Source organism: Mytilus edulis, chromosome 9 (assembly GCF_963676685.1).
Source record: "Mytilus edulis chromosome 9, xbMytEdul2.2, whole genome shotgun sequence".
In the NCBI taxonomy this organism is placed as follows: domain Eukaryota; kingdom Metazoa; phylum Mollusca; class Bivalvia; order Mytilida; family Mytilidae; genus Mytilus; species Mytilus edulis.
Window position 1 is genome coordinate 74,138,595 of NC_092352.1, and position 19,946 is coordinate 74,158,540.

Genomic DNA, 19,946 nt, shown 5'->3' on the forward strand with positions numbered 1-19,946 from the left:
ACATGGCTAATGAAAATAAAAGAATATAAATAATGAAGATCATCCTTTTTTTTTATCGATAATGGTTATCACGGGGATATAATTTGTTTGTCCTGCTAACCGTTTGACTCTTGCAGTTTGTGATATAAAATTCTTCTTCGTACCAAGGAATTGTTTATATAATATCCTATATATATATACAACAATTGTTCGTGCAAAAGTATTTGAATGAGGTGTGAAAAATGAAAATATAGAGGGCAAATTCAAAATAATAAAGAGAATGCCCCCCCCCCCTCTTTTTTTGCTCATAAAAATATGAAAAAAGGATTGGCATGCAATAAAGAAGAATAGTTAAAATGGAAAAAAAAACAATTAATTGAGAAAAATATCCTAAAAATGAATCCAGAAATGAACAAAATCCCTTGTCCATCAAGACCCTCAGACTAACAACCTAATTCTACGTACAGTTTTGTTTTCCCATAATAATATCAGTCTTTCAAATAGTTGTAAAAATATTACGGCATCAACAAAGAAAATATCAATAAATTCCAGTTATATTACTGTGCTTACAAGTCAATTAGTTGTTTCTGCTAATCATGCTAATGTTACATGTAACCAAAAAATAATAAGCAAGTTGATTGGTTTTATTGCAGATAAATTGTATACTCCATTTATCTCCCTTTTCTTATGTATAATTATTTTTTACAATGTTATAGTTTGAATGCATATTTTTATATATTTTCCAGTCGTAATTTATGAAACACTCCTTTGTTACACATTTGTTAATAAATGGTGCCTTGGGTATTTACCCTAATCGATAGATCAAACAAAACATTGTGTATTGCAAAGTATGTCAATGATTAGTGGGTCAGTAGGTTTTCTACACACAAGGTTGACCTTTGACATAGCTTTATCAGGTTAGAATATTTTCGTATCTTCGTAAAAATGGAAACATTCTTACAGTTTAATATTGTATAAATATCATGATTTAGCCATAAGTGTTAAATAAATATTTTTAAGTGTGAAAGGCTGGAGATTTTAGATATCTCCCCACATTGATTGGTCAGCGGAAGGATATCAAATCAGGAAGCCGCCATAGCGAAATAGCGACATACAAAATGTAAACTGAAATTTGTGTCATTTATTGAATTTTGTCGTTTTGTTTACATGTAATAATGTATTGTTATCATCAATGAATTTATTTTTGTTCAGAAAATGCAGTGACAAGGATATTAACATTCGCTGATTGAGTCGAAAGACCTGTTGACAATTTTTCTTGATTTCAAGTTTCAACTGTTTTTGTGAAAATGGATTTTTTAAAAGGTCTTGTCAGTAAAAACAAGAGACGGCACAAAGTCGACGGATTCGATCTAGATCTAACATGTATCCTTTTTACAGTAAAGAGTTTGTAATAGGTATGAAGTGTATCACATAAAGTTGTGCAGCTAAATACATGTACATGTATGCTGCCCCCATTTTTTTTTAATGTATGAAAAAACGAACGAAGAGGGACAACAAACATATGCTTTTATTGTTAATGATATCTAAAGGGGCCAACTGAGAGTTATTTACACAGATTTTTAGTATCGATCAACAGAACAATATGAAGATCCTACATATCGTTATTTTGGATTCTGAGAGAAACTAACTTGACCAGGTTGATGGCGATCCTTATAATTGTCCTTTATAGTGCTTCCCTTTACCTTAAATTATCAACATGTGCAATCGCTCTGTTATTGTAGTTTTACAGCTATGATACATGTGTATAACTTATCAGTGACATCACAATGTTGGAGAAGTTATCCATGACTTTACAATCTGAGAAGAGGGTTTATAAGGAATCTTTTTGGTGGAACGCTTTCGGCCTTTCAATTTCATGTGTTTAGGCATTTTATTTCTCGTTTTCTTGTGTTTGATTCAATGTGCGTGCTTCATTTTTCCACTTATTTATTTTCCGTGTTTTTGTCTATTCAAAGTTGACAGGTACATCAAACTACATGTACTTCAAAGTTGGCCTGGATATTGTAAATATATGGTATAAAAGTCTATGAAATTACTATGAATAATCTTTTTTTCAAATCAGTTGCAACTAACAGACGCTACAAGTAAACTGGTCCGCCGTTCTATCTATAGCTTCGCACCGAAGGAACAGGTTGGAGCTATTGTCACATTGGCATTAATTGGACGAGTCGTACAAATTCAACGATTCGCTAATAAAATTGGCCAATTAAAGTGATAGGAATTGACCTCAAATGTTACTACTGCGATGCCGCAGTATACACAAGTATCTGTTAATTAACCCCATGGTGGTACTGGCAGATAAATGACCAACGAGCGTGTTAACATGTTCTTGACAAACTGAGCCGGTATCTTTCATTCCCTAAAGAACTCAGTAGGGTTATAAATGTGCTAATTTCTCTTTGATTTGCTATCAGTATAATACATAATCAAACATAGCACATGATGTACTAGTCTTGTCAAATTATTAAATCCCGTGGTCAGAATTCTGACCACGGGATTTAGGCCATACCTGTTGTCAGTGTAGCGATAAGTGAACACAACAGGGGTCCAGTTTACGCTACAAGGTGACTGCAGGGTCTTTATTTCTATAAACAATGACTGCATAATCTCCTAGAAAGGCTGAGTAATAATTTTCAATACTTTTTTCATTAATACTTACAATTTTATTTCTTGTGCTTTGTTTTTCCCCGATTTTTAATTTCTTTTCAACTTTTTTGTGATTTTTATTCCATGTTTTTCTGTATTCAAAACCCACCTTTACCATGTTTACCACCCTCCGAAAAAATGTTATGATCAACACACTTTTATCATATGAGGGTAATAGAACCTTTTTACATCAGGCTTCAAACGGTCATTTTCGGCTACGGTTTAAACAATCAAATAGGTTAAAATTTTATTGTGATTCATCAATATATCTGGATTGTGATTTGTCAGAGTTCTGAAATAATTATCACAAGTAGCATCATTTTTTGAAAAAAAAGAATGTGATGCCTTAAAATCAGTCAATTTTTATTTTATTGTTGAAAAAGAAATTGTATATTTTATCATCATGCGCAAAAAATTACTGTTAACATCAATTTTCAAGAATTTTTATTGTTATACGTTATGAAGGCACCCATATTACTATCTTGTTTTATAATGATCAAAAGGAGGGTGAAAAGACCAGAAGTAGCATGATTAACAGGTCATCAGGTTTCCAAACCAACATTATTTGGCAGTCATTCTGTATCTTCTTATTTACATTTAAAATCCACCATTTTCTACATTTGAAAATGTCTGTACCAAGTCAGGAATATGACAGTTCTTGTCCATTCGTTTTTGATGCGTTTTGTTATTTGATTTTGCCATGTGATTATGGACTTTCCTAATTGATTTTCCTCTGAGTTCAGTATTTTTGTGATTTTACCTTTTAACTATTTTTCATAAGTAAAAAATCCTTAATTTTAGTTCAACTCCTTTAGCACAATCTTGGGCGATACATGTACCCCAACCCCTATTTAACAATATAATACCCAATTCGGTACTGATTGACAGTAATAATGGTAATGAGTTTAGGAAGTCACAGGTTCAAACCACAGCTGGGTCAAACCAAACTCCAAAGACTTTAAATTGGCATTTGCTGCTATTCCGCTAAGCCATGTAAGCAGTGTGGCAGATTAAAGCATGGTCAAGTACGAAGCAGGGTTAATATTTATGTTATATTATCCAGGACTAGCATATTCTGGTCCTAAATTTGCGGCTGGATAATAAGCATATGCAGCCTTCCACCTTTATTAAAAGAGGCCTAGGCCAATACAGTTAGCTATCAAAATGAACTGAATCTATACAAATTATCTTCCCTGATAATGAAACCCTGAAGTATGGTGTATGCTCCAAAGAAATCATCAAATTATCAAGGACTGTTGGACAAGAAGGTAACTCCTTACCATTTATCATTTTTATTACCGGTAACTGAAAATTTTCCTATCAAAACTTCCAACATTATTAGCATCTGCATCTACATGTAGCTTCTTTGAATTGTCTTTTTCAGAAAAAATGTGATTTGAAAAAACATAAAAAAAAATAATCTTATTGAGCATTAAATATTCTTATACATTAATATTGTAAGGAACCACTAAAATATATATGTCAAACTTAATAGTTTCATTAATTTTCGCGATTAGGCAATCATTTGATTTTTTTTATTTAGATAAACTAGATCAAACTTGGCAGTACTTGCAATGTAATTGCAAGAAAAATATTTTTCTAAAATTGTTTAGTCTAGAATGAAGTTTTATATATATGTATGCCCAATACACTTAAGTAACCTGACTATTGATCAGCTTGATGTTCTATTGTTGTTGGTATAAATAGCTTAATCAAAGGAGTATTTCATTGACCTTTGTAGTTTATCTGATTGATTCAACATCTTATGATTAGCTATCAGAATTTCATGACCTGCCTCTGGCAAATGTCTGCTAGGAAGATGCTTAGGCATGTACTGTGTTTTTCTTCAAAAACCAAAAGTAGACTTCTTATTAGAGACCTTTTCACTTGAAGTCCAGGTCTTGCCATCATAAAACTTTAAAGTATGATAATTATACTCAGATTTCAGATAGCGTAATTTTTGTAGTCTGGAGTACATGCTTGTATAGAGTAAGGTTTTTGGACAGAATGTTTAGCATGTTTAGACAAATCATAAAAATATGAGCTTTTTTTTTCTGGAGGTGGTAGGGATTAGGCATGCAGTGGCGGATCGAGAACTTTTCATAAGGGGGTGCCTACTCCAGTCATGCTTCAGTGATTCCTTATATAATCAACAAAATTTTCTCCACCAAAGGCTGGGTTGGCCTATGGTATGTACATTTGTAAATGTACATGAATCGGTACATGATTTACTCAAGCGGAGGATGTGTATTATGAGTAATACATTTGTAATATGGGCTGTACCCAAGTACCTGATTGAAGTTATCACTTTATGATAAAACAGAAATATTCAATTATTCATGAATGTTATTGATGCGATTAAACAAATCAGATTGAGTGCAATACTTTGTACCAAAGTGAATTCAAATGTATAATGATTATGTCACAAAGCTAGTACAATTTACGTTAATGTTTTTGTTACATGTATTTTAAGAATATATGATATTGATGGCATATCCATTAATTTCTTCATTTGTGTTTATATTTATTATAATTACTCACAATAATAATTTGTATCCACCTGTCGGAATTTTTATGCCCCACCTACGATAGTAGAGGGGCATTATGTTTTCTGGTCTGTGCCTCCGTTCGTTCGTCCGCTTGAGGTTAAAGTTTTTGGTCAAGGTAGTTTTTGAAGAAGTTGAAGTCCAATCAACTTGAAATTTAGTACACTTGTTCCCCATGATATGATCTTTCTAATTTTAATGCCAAATTATAGTTTTGACCCCAATTTCATGGTCCACTGAACATAGAAAATGATAGTGCGAAGTTCAGGTTAAAGTTTTCGGTCAAGGTAGTTTTTGATGAAGTTAAAGTTACATCAACTTGAAACTTAGTACACATGTTCCCTATGATATGATCTTTCTAATTTTAATTCCAAATTAAAGTTTTGACCCCAATTTCACGGTCCACTGAACATAGAAAATGATAGTGCGAGTGGGGCATTCGTGTACTATGGACACATTCTTGTTTGGTATTGCGCTGCAGATGTGTTTTGATTTGTATCTGTGGGTTGCTATCATACACAGGTTGACATGTACAGCTCACATCTCTTTAAAATCATAACTTGGCCTTATAGTACATGTACAATGTAGCATGCTTGCCTCAAGTGCTGTGGTTTTAATCCCTGACATATATACATAACATGTACAGTTTACAGGGTATACTCAACTTGCCATTGTGTTTTGCTGTATCTCTGCTAGTAGTTAGAGCAAAAGTTAATGATGAAGAGGAATGACTGCTAAAAGTTTTTAAGTTTGCAAGATACAAATATAATTTAGATTTTGGTCTTCATGGTCTTAGCACTAACTCTCTGAGTTTAACTTTCAATATTAAACAAGGTATAGTGTGTACATAGGTTGTCTTTAATGGTGATTACTTCAGAGAAATAAGTGTAAAACCAAAAATATTTATAAAAGATGTCAAAATAATGAAAAAGATGCATAAAAGTTATATCATATTGAGTTGAGGTTTATTTCTTGTTCATAGTGGTTTGATAATGATTATAGCCATGCTGTCTTTGGTCTATGTTTGACCATTCTTGACTGTTGATGATTATACTATACTTGAAATAAAAGTTATTTTCTAGTACAGCAGTGAAGAGATATAATTTTCTGTCTGTAAAATTATTAATCTTTTTTCATAATGTTTGTTCTGAATGGCTTCTGCAGGCACATGCAATAAAGATTTCATTCATATTATCTTCAAAGATGAGAAAATGTGGTTAGCGTAAAAATAATGAACTTGATGAATGAAAATAAAAGGTTTATGTGAACACTGCTTAATTAGATCTCTCAGAAGATGTACTCATATAAATGTATAAGTTAAGAAATTTAATTTACAAAGGCAATTTAAAAATAAAGTTTTTAGAGTTCAAAAAGAAGAGAACACTGTCAAAAAAATAAATTGTAAATTATTATGAGGAAAGTCTTATGCATACATGTACAATGATGTACAAAATATAAGATATACTTTTGCAAGTTCATCATTGACAAATGATTGAAGAGGATTTAGTGATAGGTCAATTTGGGGGAAAAATATATTTTGTTATATTGGGGTTTTTGTGGATAAGTGGTCTAAGTAGTTCTACTACTGTAATCACTAGCCATTTAACACCGAGGTTTTGCGTTCAAACCCGCCTGTGTGGGTGCACTTGACTCCAATCTTAATTGACTAGAATTGTCAGTTTTCCTATCGGAGGTCATGGTTTTCTCCGGGCACTCCAGTTTCACCATCAGTAAAAACTGGCCGCCACAAAATAGCCCAAAAGTGGTGTTTAAAAGTGGCGTTGAAACACAAACAATCAATCAATCATATTTTGTTATATTTATAAGAAACAAGGGAGATTATCCTCAGCACTATAGACTTCCCCAAGGGAGATTATCCTCAGCACTATAGGCTTCTTTTTATATATTTATATATAAATGGCTGCTAATGCATGTTAAAGGTGAATGTACTGAAAATTTGTAATATTCCAACAAACAATAAACAATGATAAATTAATCCAATATACAGGTATATGTGATTTGTGATGAGTAAAGGTGAATCAAGATTGGCTTTAAACAATTCCCCCTGCCCACCCCATATAAAATATAAGTGTTTTAATATATGATCTGCGTCGGATATAAATCGACCTGATGCAAACGAAAATCAATACCTCTATTAACCTATTTTGGATTAAAATAATTTCTACGGAAAGTCTGTAATTGTTCCAAAAGTAGGTTTTCATAAGAAGACAACCCTTTTAAACGGACCAAAATGCAGCTTTTATATCTTAGTTATTCCAAAATCGATCAAAGTCTTAGATATGTATGTGCGTACATGCACTTGCATAAGGTCGATTTCTATCCGACACAGCTCATATGTAGCTTTTTTATTGGCATTTGAAAGATGCATATCATGATTACATGTTTACAGTATGATTTTGTTGATGTTATTGTATCCAAGAGCTACTAAATAGATATATTGTAGAGATGTTATTCCTTAACATGTGATTCAGACATATATCCCAACATTATAGCCATGGGCTTTCCTGCAGAAAAGCTGGAGGGAGTTTACAGAAACCATATTGACGATGTTATTGAGTGAGTACATGCAAAATTAAGACTTTTTTAGGGTGGGGGGTCTTTAATTGTCTAGCCTTCAAATTTTATGTGGCATATATTTGAAACAGCTATCTTACAATGTATTGCTGTACATGTTTATATATATTTGTTTTTTAAAAAAGATATTGTAATGTTTATACCCTCTGTTGTCCGCTGCAATGGAGTCAACATTTAGGTTCAGTCTGTGGTTCATTATTTATTAAATCAACATCTTCATATTTTACTGTTGAAGGAAGTAAACAGGTAAGGGCATCACAGCAAAAAATTAAAATAGCCTTTCAAGACGTCATTATTACATGTATTATTTATATGGATTTAGTTTTATGTAATTTACCATTAAGCTATGGTCACACCAATTTCGAAATTTAAAATTATATGGCCAAAATTATGATTATGATTTTGATCCTGATTTCTCGATCAGTTCACCAAACATGAAAGTATGAAAGTGTGAGTGGGCCATGGTGTCCTACAGGCATATATTTTTGTTTTTTTTGTAAGTTGATATTATGGAATTGCAGTTATGTTTTGATAAATATGTATACAGTGTTTTGATTTCTGTTTCAGATTTCTAGACACTAAGCATAAAGACCACTACAAAGTATATAATCTGTAAGTATGCCAAGAAAATATGTATGACTTTAATTTTCTCCCTTGTGACATTATTACCTCCCCTGTGACATGATTGTCTCCCATGTGACATGATTGTCTCCCCTGTGACATTATTGCCTTCCCTATCATATGACATTATAGCCTCCTCCACAAAGGTTTTTTTTAATAATTGCCTTGCAGAACAAAATTATGTCAATTATGTAACTACCTGTGAATTCTATTCTATGAACTTTGTGATTTATTCACCAAAATCTAGTGAGACATTGTCCATTGAAAACTTCTGTTGTGCATGTGTAAACTGATAAACATGTACATATTTTATTTTTGACTTAAAGACCACTTGTCATTTTAGGTCAAAATGCATAATTTAAAAAAAATATGTTAGAAGTTCAATGCATTTACTTTAAGAAGCATCCAAAGTGCATTGCTTCACTGTTACATGAACTTAAATATATAAGTGTTATTGACTCTTAAGTATATCTTGTAATTACCCATCGTCCTACTTCCCTCTCAGGTACAAAGTAATAATGGGGTCCTTTTCAGTCAAGTGCCTTTTGGAAAAAGTGTGGTTATACTCGGATAACTCCAATCTTGAGAGACAGTTTTCCTGCCAAAGGTTGGCCCCAGCTTCCTCAATCAATAAAAACTTATAGCCTCTATGATTTAGCCCAAGAGTGCTGAAATTGGTGTTAAACACCATCATGATGATCAATCAATCAATCAAAGTGATGTTTCTTAAAAAAACATTGTATTATATCTATTTTACTCTTTATTCAATTTATAATTTTTACAATACTGTATTGCCAGTATACCAAAGGTCAGTGGTTATCTCTGGACTCTGGCTTCCTCCACCTATACAAACTGACCACCAAAAAAAATAGTACGGTGTCAGTAGTGTTGAAAGTGGTGTTAAACATCAATCAATAAATCAATGCATTACCAGTATAATGTACTCTTTAATGTCATGTATTAATTTACCTCACAAAGGCTTATATTTTATAAGGAAATATGTATGGAAAAAAAAAGTTAAAAATAACTTTGTTTGGACTTCAGATAAACATGATAAAACTTGAAAGCTTCTATAATGGGTATAGCATTTCAAAAGAAGTTGTCAAACAGATATTGAAACAGTAAATATATAATTAAAGTAGAACAAGGAAGATCTTTTATATTTTGAAGTACTTTTATAGGAAATACAAGAGGAAGGATTACTTCCTAAAGTAACCACATGTTACTATTACACACCTTTTCAATTGAGGTCGAATTAGATTTAAAGATTTTTATTTAATTAGGAATATGAATAATTTTTTGGGGATTTGGGTTGTTTTTTACTTCCTGGTTTAAAGTCAGTGAAACATTTCTCACACTTTAAATCATCAAAGTCCTAAAGACAGAAATTAGTGCTTGGATACATATATATACATACTACAGGTCCATATATTCATGGTTAGGTGAGCTGGATGGTCTTAACTCAGAAGGTTTCATACATGTACTTTTGACAAGTGTTGGGGACTGGAAATGTTTTATACACAGCTACTTTTGTATAGGTACTATTTCTGTACTAAAAAAATGCAGTACTGGAAATTTACTTTTAATATTTAGGTACTTGTATTTTACAGTACTTGATTTATACTAAATATTTTGGTACAGAAATAATACAATAGTCCATGTTTGAAAATCAAAACTTTAAGAGATTTGAAATAGAAAAACTTTCAAAATGCTGAAAATGTAAAGGTAGTAACCAAAAATCTGTAGTACCTAAATTTCAAGTACAAATAAAGTACTGTAAAATACAGGTACCTAAATATTACAATAATTTTAGAGTAACAAAATAGTACTGACTATTAAAAGTAGATTTCCAGTACTTCAAATTTTTAGTACAGAAATAGTACCTATGCAAAAGTAGCTATGTATAAAAAAAATCCTAATTCAAAAATTATATTCACTTTTAGAATTATAAAAATATTAACAAATTATAAAAAAAAAATACATTCAATGTAAATAATTTTTGTAGGTTAAAACTTAACCTTAACACTGCAGAAATAAAATAATCTTTGTCCACAAAATTCATACCATCAACTTCAATTACAAACATATAGACCTCAGAACACTTTAATTGTATGGTGTTACTATGATGAAGTATTGGCCCACCCACATGGCATACATTATAAATTGTAACTTTTGAGAAAGTCCCTTGTAAAAGGACTAAAGTTAAAATGTTTGATTTAGTCCCCGGATCAAGATTAGAGTGTAAGACAACTTTAGGGAAATATTTTAAGTTCACCGAAATCGATATAATTTTTCTTGTTAATTGAGAGGAAATAGACGAGTGATGTGCTGAAATCAACATGAAAATTAGCACAGGATATCCTTTGATTATGTAAACGAACCATCTGATTTAAGTATTGGATAATGACATATTTGTACATTTCCACTCAAATGTAGATTTCGTATTTGTGCATTTCTATTCTAATGTAGATTTCGTATTTATACATTTCTATTTAAATGTAGATTTCGCCAATCAGTCTTCCTATGGTATGTTTAAATTACCCAATTTAAATCATGGATAATGACATATTTGTACATTTCTGTTAAATGTAGATTTTGTCAATTTGTTTTCCTATAATTAGTTTAAATAACCACCTGATTTAAGTCTTGGATAATGACATATTTGTACATATATGTAATTGTAGTCAATGGTAGTTGTTGCACTTCATTTCAATATACTTTGGTCAAGTTCCAGATATGTTAATGTTCTGACTGACCTCAGAAATAACTGGGTCATGAACTCATCAATAGAATTATACATGTATAGTGCCAAGCACTTATTGTTTTAGTAGTTATAGAATTTTATAGAAGTTATTTCCCTGTTTTGTTTCATCTAACAAAAGTTTCATAAGCCACATCAATGTTATTCAAGGTTTAAGTACTTTGTATAACCATATTTTAAATTTATAAGTTCTTTTCTCTAGGAACTTTGTGTTATTTTATCTGTTCAAATTAAAAGGGAAGTTGCAGAGCACTAATTAAATTGAGAATGGAAATGGGGAATGTGCCAAAGAGACAACAACCCGACCATAGAGCAGACAACAGCAGAAGGTCACCAACAGGTCTTCAATGCAACGAGAAATTCTCGCACCCGGAGGCATCTTTCAGCTGGCCCCTAAACAAATATATACTGGTTTAGTGATAATGAACACCATACTAAACTCCAAGTTGTACACAAGAAACTAAAAGTTAAAATAGTACAAGACATACAAAGGCCAGAGGCTCCTGACTTGGGACAGGCACAAAAATGCGGCGGGGTAAAACATGTTTGTGAGATCTCAACCCTCCTCCTATACCTCTAGCCAATGCAGAAAAGTAAACGCATAACAATATGCTAAAGTGACTATAACGTTGTTACATCTTCATAAGCATGTTTCCAGTCAGGAATCTCTACAATGGTTGCCTCTATTTCTAATTGTTTATGTCCTTTGGGGAGAAGGACTAGCTGGCACACAAGTGGCATGTGTTTTTGACTCCGATCTAATTCACTTGGATTGTCAGTTTTTCTAGCCAAAGGTTTTGGTTTTCTCATGAGGACAATCTTACTTCCTCCACCAATAAGATACAATATAGCTAACAGTGCTGAAAGAGGCCTTACATACCATCAAACAACTAGTCCAAAAGAGAGGGGGAAGATACGGGAGGGACAGTCAAACGCATAGATTGAAAGAGGGGGGAAAGATACCAGAGGGACAGTCAAACGCATAGATCGAAAAGAGGGGGGAAAGATACCAGAGGGACAGTCAAACGCATAGATCGAAAATACGGGGGGAAAGATTCCAGAGGGACAGTGAAACGCATAAATTGAAAATAGGGGGGAAAGATTCCAGAGGGACAGTGAAACGCATAGATCGAAAATAGGGGGAAAGATTCCAGAGGGAGAGTCAAACGCATAGATCGAAAATAGGGGGGAAGATACCAGAGTGACAGTCAAACACATAGATCGAAAAATAGGGGGGGGAAATTCCAGAGGGACAGTCAAACGCTTAGATCGAAAATAGGGGGGAAAGATTCCAGAGGGACAGTCAAACGCATAGATCGAAAATAGGGGGGAAAGATACCAGAGGGACAGTCAAACGCATAGATCGCAAAATAGGGGGGAAAGATTCCAGAGGAACAGTCAAACGCATAGATCGAAAATAAACTGACGACACCATGACTTAAAAAGAAAAAAAGAAACAGACAAATAATAGTACACAAGACACAAAATGGAAAACTAAAGACTAAGCAACACATTTAATTTGGTAGGTCACATTTGTAAAAAGGGAAGGGGATTGTAGTTATGACATAAGGAACATATCTGATATCATCTGTGAAACAGTTATTCCAAGGGTCCACTTTAAATTTAATGCAGCATTTCTATAAACAATAACATTTTAAAGTGTTATACTTAGGCCAAATAATAAAGAATGTGTGGTTCCAGTTACATCTGAACAAAAGTTAGGGTAGGTAGGTAGGGATTTTTTTTTATTTTTTATTTTGTTATGCCCCACCTACGATAGTAGAGGGGCATTATGTTTTCTGGTCTGTGCGTCCGTCCGTTCGTTCGTCCGTCCGTCCGTCCGTCTGTCCCGCTACAGGTTAAAGTTTTTGGTCGAGGTAGTTTTTGATGAAGTTGAAGTCCAATCGACTTCAAACTTGGTACACATGTTCCCTATGATATGATCTTTCTAATTTTAATGCCAAATTAGAGATTTTACCCCAATTTCACGGTCCACTGAACATAGAAAATGATAGTGCGAGTGGGGCATTCGTGTACTGAGGACACATTCTTGTTTTACATTGAGTCTATGGAAGCATCATTCTGACTTTAACAGTGCATAATGAAAAATGACAATAAAATCTTTAGGGTAGGCTATTTTTAAGACGAAAAAGTAGGGAAGGTAGGGTTACTGGAACCACACACATATTTTTTATTTGGCCTTATATTTATCTAATTAGGAGTTAAGGATATACTATGTAGAACTGCATTATTCATGTGTTATTAAACAGCTTTATCTTTGAACTATGAATTACATAATTTGCGTCAAACCTTTTTCTTGGAAAAAGGATGACTTTTTCCTTTTATCTCTCAGTACACATGCAGTAAATTAGAAAGGCATTTCAATGGTCACCCTACTTTATAATTTTGAGGAATAGTGACTTTCACATGAGAGCTGAGCAGGAAGAAATGAAGAGATCCAAGAAGGAGACAGAAGATTGAAAAATCTTAATTATGTTTTTCACATGATAAATTTGACACATTACAAGTTTTTTTTAATAGGAAGAGCACTTTTCCATAATGAATAATGAGATTTACCTAATTCAGTTATTGTTTGTCTTGCTTGTCTCGCACAAAAATTGAAAAAAATGTAATTAACAGGCTATTATAATTTGTTATAAGAATGAATTAAAAAAAAAGTTGATGATGTTTTTAGACATGTTAGAGGCTCTTAAAGATTGAATTAAAAGTCTTGATATATAAAGACATGGCTTAAACAGCTGTTCTTTGACAGGTGGGAACTATTTTTCAATAGATCTCAATAGATAACTACAAATCCACATGGTCTTTTGAAAACTTGATGAATACAAAATATATTTCATAACTATTAAACATCATGTGAAATGGAAATTGGGTAAATTTCACCAATCGACATATGATTTTTGATAAGATAATAATTTATATTTGGAGGCATTTAATACTTAAACATTCTTTCGACTATCGATCAAATTTTGATTATGATGAAGAGAAAATTGCTAGTCCTCGTATGACATCTTACATTTTATTAAAAAGATTCTTAATAGTTTCACTAGTGAATTTCTGTGGGAATTTCGTGTTGAAATTATAATGTATGCACGGTTTGCATTACTAGAACAGATTTTGAAATGGTTCAGCAATAGGTCTGGTTTCTTAATGTTTTGTAAAAGTAGACAAATTTTCTTGTTGATATTGGACAAATTAAAGAAAATAGGGTTATACGTCTTTTCAAATATTTTTTTTTGTAATGTACAGAGCCATATAAAGCACTAAAAATGTAAATTGTACTAAATTTATCTGATAAAAGTACAAAATAAATTGGAAACGATGCAGGGACTATTTTTGATGACCAACGGTTCAGCAGCTGAAGTAAAGAACCAGACGTTGCTAGTGATAACCATGGTAACTTGTTATATAAAAAAGATTTTTTGTTAAGTTACAATGGAACACTATGCTGTTAGTTAAGAAAACAATGCTAAGAAATTAGCTCACTTAATGTTGGGAGTTATATTAATTGTAAAAGTTAGAATAGATTAGGATCAGACATTAAATGTTGTATGCTTCATTTTCTACATTTGAAAATGCATGTACCAAGTCAGGAATATGACAGTTGTTTTTCATTCGATTGATGTGTTTTATCATTTGATTTTGCATTTTGATTAGGGACTTTCTATTTTGAATTTTCCTCACAGTTCAGTTTTTTTTGTGATTTTACTTTTTAGATGATATCAGATAATGAAACATTTAAATATGATTCATAAATAAATAATAAAAAAAAGGCATCACACAGAAAATTTCATTTCATTTTTTCACCAATCTGTGTTAAAATATTTGTGTTTAATAACTATATCAATCATATGTAGGTGTAAACAATTTGATTGACCTTGACCTAATCATTAAAATGTATATTTCTTAGAATATGCATGTTACATAATTATTAAGTTTCCTTATAGTGATTGTCGTGTTTTTCTTTGTTCTTTTTTAAGGGTTTAGTGGTACAAATATAGTTTGAATAAGGGGTTGGAATGAGCAGGGTCAAAACAAAGACTAATATAAACAGGGGCGGATGCAGGAATTTTCGAAAGGGGGGGTGCTAACCCAGGGCACCCAGGGCAAAGGGGGGGGGTGCAAAACATATGTCCTGATACAAATGCATTGATCGGCAAAAATAAAGGGGGGTGCGCACCCCCGGAACCCCCCCCCCCCCTCCCCCCTGGATCCACCACTGTATAAACCAACATTGCCTCCTCTTTGATTACCAGCTGCACAGTTTAAGTATAGATTATCAAGTTTTCTACATATTGATATCGTAAAATATCAGCCGCGAGCCACAATGTGAACCTTTATAGTGAGTGAGCACAGCGAACTAGCTAAAAAGTTTCACATTGTGTCGAGCGGCTGATATTTAATGATATTTTTACGAAGAAAACCCAATTATCTGTTTATCATTCTATTACTGGTCTTTTCCCTCTTCCTAAGACAGTTTAACGCTTGGCGAAAGGAAGCTTGATAACGTCTCCTCTCGCATTGTGACAACTTCTCCTCTCACATTGTAACGTTGCTGATAATGCCTGGTCTCGTTTTGAAGTCTTAATACGAGAATTAATGAGCGACAGAGTAAGGTGATATAGGCGTAGGGAAGGACGATAATACTAATTATTAATTAAAAGTAAAAATAAAGTATTTCCAGGTTACTTCATTTATATTTGTGTATGCAGACTGTTTCCTGAAATCCTTAAAATCATATTACATGTACTTTCATGACTACTGTGAATTCGTTTATTTTCGTGGATATCAATTTTCATGTATTGTAGAAAAACTTGCATTTTTTTGGCTATTTAATTTCGTGGTTTTGCCGAAGTCTGCATACAAAGCCTATAGAAAAAGTATAATTCGTTGAAAATATGAAATCGTGGTTGACCAGGGCTCACGCTACCAGGCGACTTGGGCGAAGAAGTCGCCCTACCGACCGTCACTTCGCTTTCCCCGACCCCCAAAAGCGAAAACAAGTCGCCCTGTTCTTGACGAAAGTCGCTTTCAGTCGCTTCCGAAGTTCCGTCATCGGACATTTTCAATTTTTACCAAGTTGATGAAACATTAATTTTTTACTGATAATTAAAGAAATTCAGACATAAACTATTCATTATCTTTAGAAAAGAGGTTGAAGCATTGTCTGCGCAGTGTGTATCAGGTTATTTGATAAAAATACAACTTTTTATCACTTCGTGAATTTTCGCAAATTCCGGTGCTTGTTACTCGAAAACGTACATCAACCTAAATTTCGGCGGCAAAATAAGTTTGTTACTTCATTTAAACGTGATAAAAGTTGCCTCCAGTAAATGTTTAATCCATTTATTGCATTAAAACCGTCATGTTCCTTTCCAAATAATCGTTTATTTTTTGTAAATTTTCTTGCATTCGTCCGCCATTGACCGATTTCTAAACTACGGATCTGAACCGGACCAGCCATGACCGAAATCCGTACTTTTACAATAATTACTACGGACGCACGGATGGAACAGCTGACAGAAGAATATTGATCCCAAAGGGGAAAATTACGCATCCCACACGCATTAAGAGACTTTTGGTTACATCTAATTGATTGGTGTATATAATTCCCTATATTTTTATGAATGTTTCAAACTATTGATTAAAGTTGCTTAACTCTGAGACTATTATACCAATATCAATATATTATGGCCCAGCTTAATAACTTTTATATTTTTTTTTATGAGAAACACTGAATTTCATACACAAGATAATTTTTAATTAAATTGTAATTGATATAATTTCTTTACATTTTTTAAAATATTTTTTTTTTAGTGCTAGATATTTAGTTGGTAGTTTCTCACAAGAACCTTAGTAAAACTTAAACAACTTTTAATTTCAAATGTTATGTTAATTGTAATTTTTTACTCATATGAATTGAACAACATAAAAAGAACATTATTTACATATGGCCCTTTATACTATTGTAAAATCCAAACATTGTAGCGCACCCGCGCGAATGAGCACTTCTCTTTCAAATCTCACCACTTCTCCCTTTCAGTTTCAAAAAGAGAAGTCACTTCTCCCTATAATTCTGAAGGAGTGTGAGCCCTGGGTTCACCTTTACCCACGAAAACCACGAAAATTGGTATCCAACGAATAATAATGAATCCACAGTATACTTTTAACTTTTCAGTTTGTTAATCAATATTGCGTTAAGTATAAAATATTTTATGGTTTTTACGATATTGAAATCTATATTATATAATTTATTTATTTCATATTGAAATACGATATTTTTGGCTGAAAAGAATATATATTATGTATAATTTGTGTATATTATTAAAAAGTGTAAACAAAAACATGTTTTTGTTGTGGTATCATCACCTGATAGAAATGGACGTGTTACCTATAAACTGTAATAAACATTCAGGTGTAAACACCTTATATGGTCATAATTGACTGCTATATATATAACGCAAAGTACTATTTTAATAGAATAGAATATATATATTAGTCACAAATTATTTTATATCACTTTTATGTAAAAGTAAATTTAGTCTTAAATTCCAAGAATTACTTGTGACATATTTCAAAAGAAAATAGTGAGGTCTAGTCCTTTTGAAAAATTGTTCATATGTTTCAAGTTCTACTTGTAGAGCAATTTGGGAAATGATAGTATATTTTTATGAAGAAAATATGGAATATTTTGTGAAGTTTTGAGTTTTGCCCCTTTTGTGGAGTTGTACTGCTAGGAAAGGGGATGTATAGTATAATGGACATATGTTCCAGTTGGACAATTATTATTTACCGATCTGCTAAAAAAAACTAGTCAAAATAATAAACTTAAAAATTTATTTAAAAAAATTTACAAGACAAATTGGCCTTTTATAAATATTTTCTTTATTGATCAGACAAGTGTTTTACAGTTTGACATGATTATCAATTATGTGATCATTTTTTATAAATTTTCTGTAACAAAACTTTGAACTTTTTGAAAAACTAAGGATTTTCTTATCCCAGGAATAGATTACCTTAGCCGTATTTTGCACAACTTTTTGGAATTTCGGGTCCTCAATGCTTTTCGGCTTTGTACTTGTTTGGCTTCACAACTTTTTTGATCTGGGCATCACTGATGAGTCTTATGTAGACAAAACGCGCATCTGGCGTAAAAAATTATAATCCTGGTACCTTTGATAACTATTTGATTTCTGAATTCTTACCTGAGTATCCTCTGTAATCTCTGGGTGGCAACAAACAAAATACAGAATATAGAAATGTGGGGGTACAACTAGCTGTATTTTGGGTTTGATGTTGGATTGCTGTCTCATACAGCGATGATTCGTTTAGGAATAAGTGTCAATGGACTTGATAAATGTTTTATTTCATCAAACACAATACTCTTTGCTTAAACAGTTACAATTGTTATTTCTTTTTCAATGTACTGTTTCAGAAAAGTTAACAAATGTGAATGAAACTTCTTATGTTTTGTTGTGGTTTACATTTTATATTCAGTCTCTGACCTTTTATACAATAATCCCATTTTGTATACACAGAAATTACCCACATTGTTACGTACATGATTGATTTATAAGGCAAAACGGAAAGACAAGACGTAAATAGTAATCAATGATCATTGTACACACTGTTAATTGATATGTACAATATGAGTCAAGGATTATGGAAAGATGGTCCAAGTCACGTAAAACAACCAAGGATGAATGGTCATCTAAAATGGATATATAAGTAACAATATTGTTTACCTATGTATAGGACAACAAGCAATATTGACATTATGCAATCAATGAATTACAATAAGGTTTTTTTATGAGGGAACTAAATAAACAATAGATTTGAACAGCAAATAATTTACACAGATTTCTTGGTTGCTGGCACGTTGGCATAGGACATGTATGTACTGATGAGAAATACATATGTTTTTCTCTTAATTTGATAATACAGAAAAAGACTTTTCACAAAATATTAGATAATACAATATGCCATACAACATTCAACAGCCAACTCCATTGAACATTGCAAAAACCCTGGTAGTTAGTTCACAAAACCTTTTGATTTTGTATGTTAATGATGAAACAGGGGTAAACTGATGTTTAAATTATTTAAATACCTATGTTCAAACAGTTGGTTATATAGGTTGAAACCCCCCTTTTTTGACGATCATTGCTTATGGGGGGGCGGGGGGGGGGGGGACATATGCTTGTAACACCCTTTTATCCTGGGTTGGAAATTTTAAAAATAGCTAGATCTGGCCCTGTTTAAATCTCCAAAATCCATTAAATATACAAATGAGGTAAAAAAAAAAACAAGAACTGAAGAAATCAATGAGGCATTTGTTTCTCAGTCTATAAATGCTTTTATTTCTGATAGTGTTAAATTTACTAAAGAACAGTCGTCATTGACAAAATACAGTTAGACACAAAACGTGCTTAAGAAAAGATAAATACCACACATGTGATAATTATACTCCATACACTATCATTATTAGATTAAATATAAGTACAAAAAGTTCAATCTAGTTTGTTTATAAATTTATATAACAATCTGATGCAACATTCAAGGCATATATGATAAAATTCAATATTGCATTGCTTTAAATGATTACATAATGTAATATCAAACACAAATTAGAAAAACAATAAGGTCTTTCTGTACCAATTTGAAAGACCTTAATTTAATAATACTGTCATTAGCATGCCATTAATTTAATCTGTAAGATTGTTCTGTTTTTCTTTCTTCTGCTTAATGAGAGAAAT

General features: G+C 32.3%; 1 protein-coding gene across 2 annotated transcripts in view; it reads left to right on the forward strand.

Annotated features, from left to right (window-relative positions):
* The first annotated feature begins 894 nt into the window (after positions 1-894).
* Positions 895-19,946, forward strand: part of LOC139489016 (phosphatidylinositol 3,4,5-trisphosphate 3-phosphatase and dual-specificity protein phosphatase PTEN-like) — a 39,755-nt gene continuing 20,703 nt past the window's right edge. The window contains exons 1-3 of one of the 2 annotated variants that reach the window (XM_071275054.1): positions 895-1,362; positions 7,685-7,769; positions 8,355-8,399. In XM_071275054.1, coding sequence (XP_071131155.1) covers positions 1,287-1,362; positions 7,685-7,769; positions 8,355-8,399 — 206 coding nt within the window. In that variant the 5' untranslated portion in view covers positions 895-1,286. The remainder of the gene's footprint in view (positions 1,363-7,684; positions 7,770-8,354; positions 8,400-19,946) is intronic. The other variant, XM_071275052.1, reaches the window with a different exon arrangement.